The following is a 1,117-nucleotide window of genomic DNA, read 5'->3' on the forward strand; positions in this document are numbered from 1 at the left end:
TATAAGTATGAAATAATAAAAGGCATTTTGTAGTACTCTGCTTTCCAAACAATGATGATGATAATGATAATGATAAGAATGATGATAATGATGATGATAGTGATGATGATGCGTTATACTAACTGATGACTTCGTATGTTTGATGTAACCATTTAGACAGCTCACCTGGCCTGTAATATGTGCGTGAGTGTGTGTGTGAGTTTGTGTGTGCCTGTGTGTGTGTGGGTGTGTGTGTGTGTGCGTGCATGAAGATTGTTCGTACATGCATTTATGTAAAGCTTCTAGAGCTGAGTTTACACGGGAGTGGGCGCTATAGAAATGATCTACATTATTATTATTGTTGTTGTTATCTAAGTTGTACCAGCCCTCACCCAATAACCATTTGCCCCGTTCTGTGACTCATATTGTGGTTTTGTTTTGTTTTTTCTGTGGCAGAGCGTACGACCCGGCCGACTACGAGAACCTGAGTGTGTCCGCCGAGATCAAGGAACTGTTCCAGTACATCACACGGTCAGTGCTCCAACCCTGGCCCTCTGTGCATGTTCGAACCCCTGCCCTGTCATCTTTATCTCTTTATCTTTGTGTTTGTTACTCTCTTTTAACATGCTCAAACCTCTGTGGGTGATTGGCGGGGGCTCTGGTGTGGTTTGCTCCTTCTTTCCTATCAAACATCTATCGTCTTTATCTCCCCTCCTCCTCATTTGTGTTTGTTACTCTCTTGTAACACCTCTAATCTGACCTTATTGTATTGCAAGTGCCGTAAAACACTTACTAAGAAAACTTGTTCAAACCCCTTCCCTCTGACTATTGAGTTAGATCTTGAGAATGTGTTATTTTTTCTTAGGTACACTCCAGTCTAATCAGTGAATCTCGAGAATGCATAATTATTTTTTAGGTACACTCTAGTTTATTGAGTTGGATCTCGAGAATGTGTTATTGAATTTTTTTTCAGGTACACCCCTCAGTCTATCGAGCTGGACCATAAACTGAAGCCGTTTATTCCGGACTATATTCCAGCTGTCGGCGACATTGATGCCTTCATTAAGGTAGGTGGAAAGGGCCGGAAATCCGCGTTGTTCTAGATTGTGTGGGTGTGTGTAGTGTGTGTGTGTGGTGG

The 1,117-nt window shown here is 42.0% G+C and overlaps 1 protein-coding gene across 1 annotated transcript in view; it reads left to right on the top strand.

The window, feature by feature from the left end:
* Positions 1-435: 435 nt before the first annotated feature.
* LOC106012097 (intraflagellar transport protein 46 homolog) overlaps positions 436-1,117 on the top strand; it is a gene marked incomplete at its 5' end in the record, with an annotated part of 6,326 nt that continues 5,644 nt past the window's right edge. The window contains 2 exon segments of the mRNA XM_013083865.2: positions 436-510; positions 953-1,046. Of these exon segments, the coding sequence (XP_012939319.1) occupies positions 436-510; positions 953-1,046 (169 nt within the window).

This window comes from Aplysia californica, unplaced genomic scaffold (genome assembly GCF_000002075.1).
Source record: "Aplysia californica isolate F4 #8 unplaced genomic scaffold, AplCal3.0 scaffold00259, whole genome shotgun sequence".
Taxonomy (NCBI): domain Eukaryota; kingdom Metazoa; phylum Mollusca; class Gastropoda; order Aplysiida; family Aplysiidae; genus Aplysia; species Aplysia californica.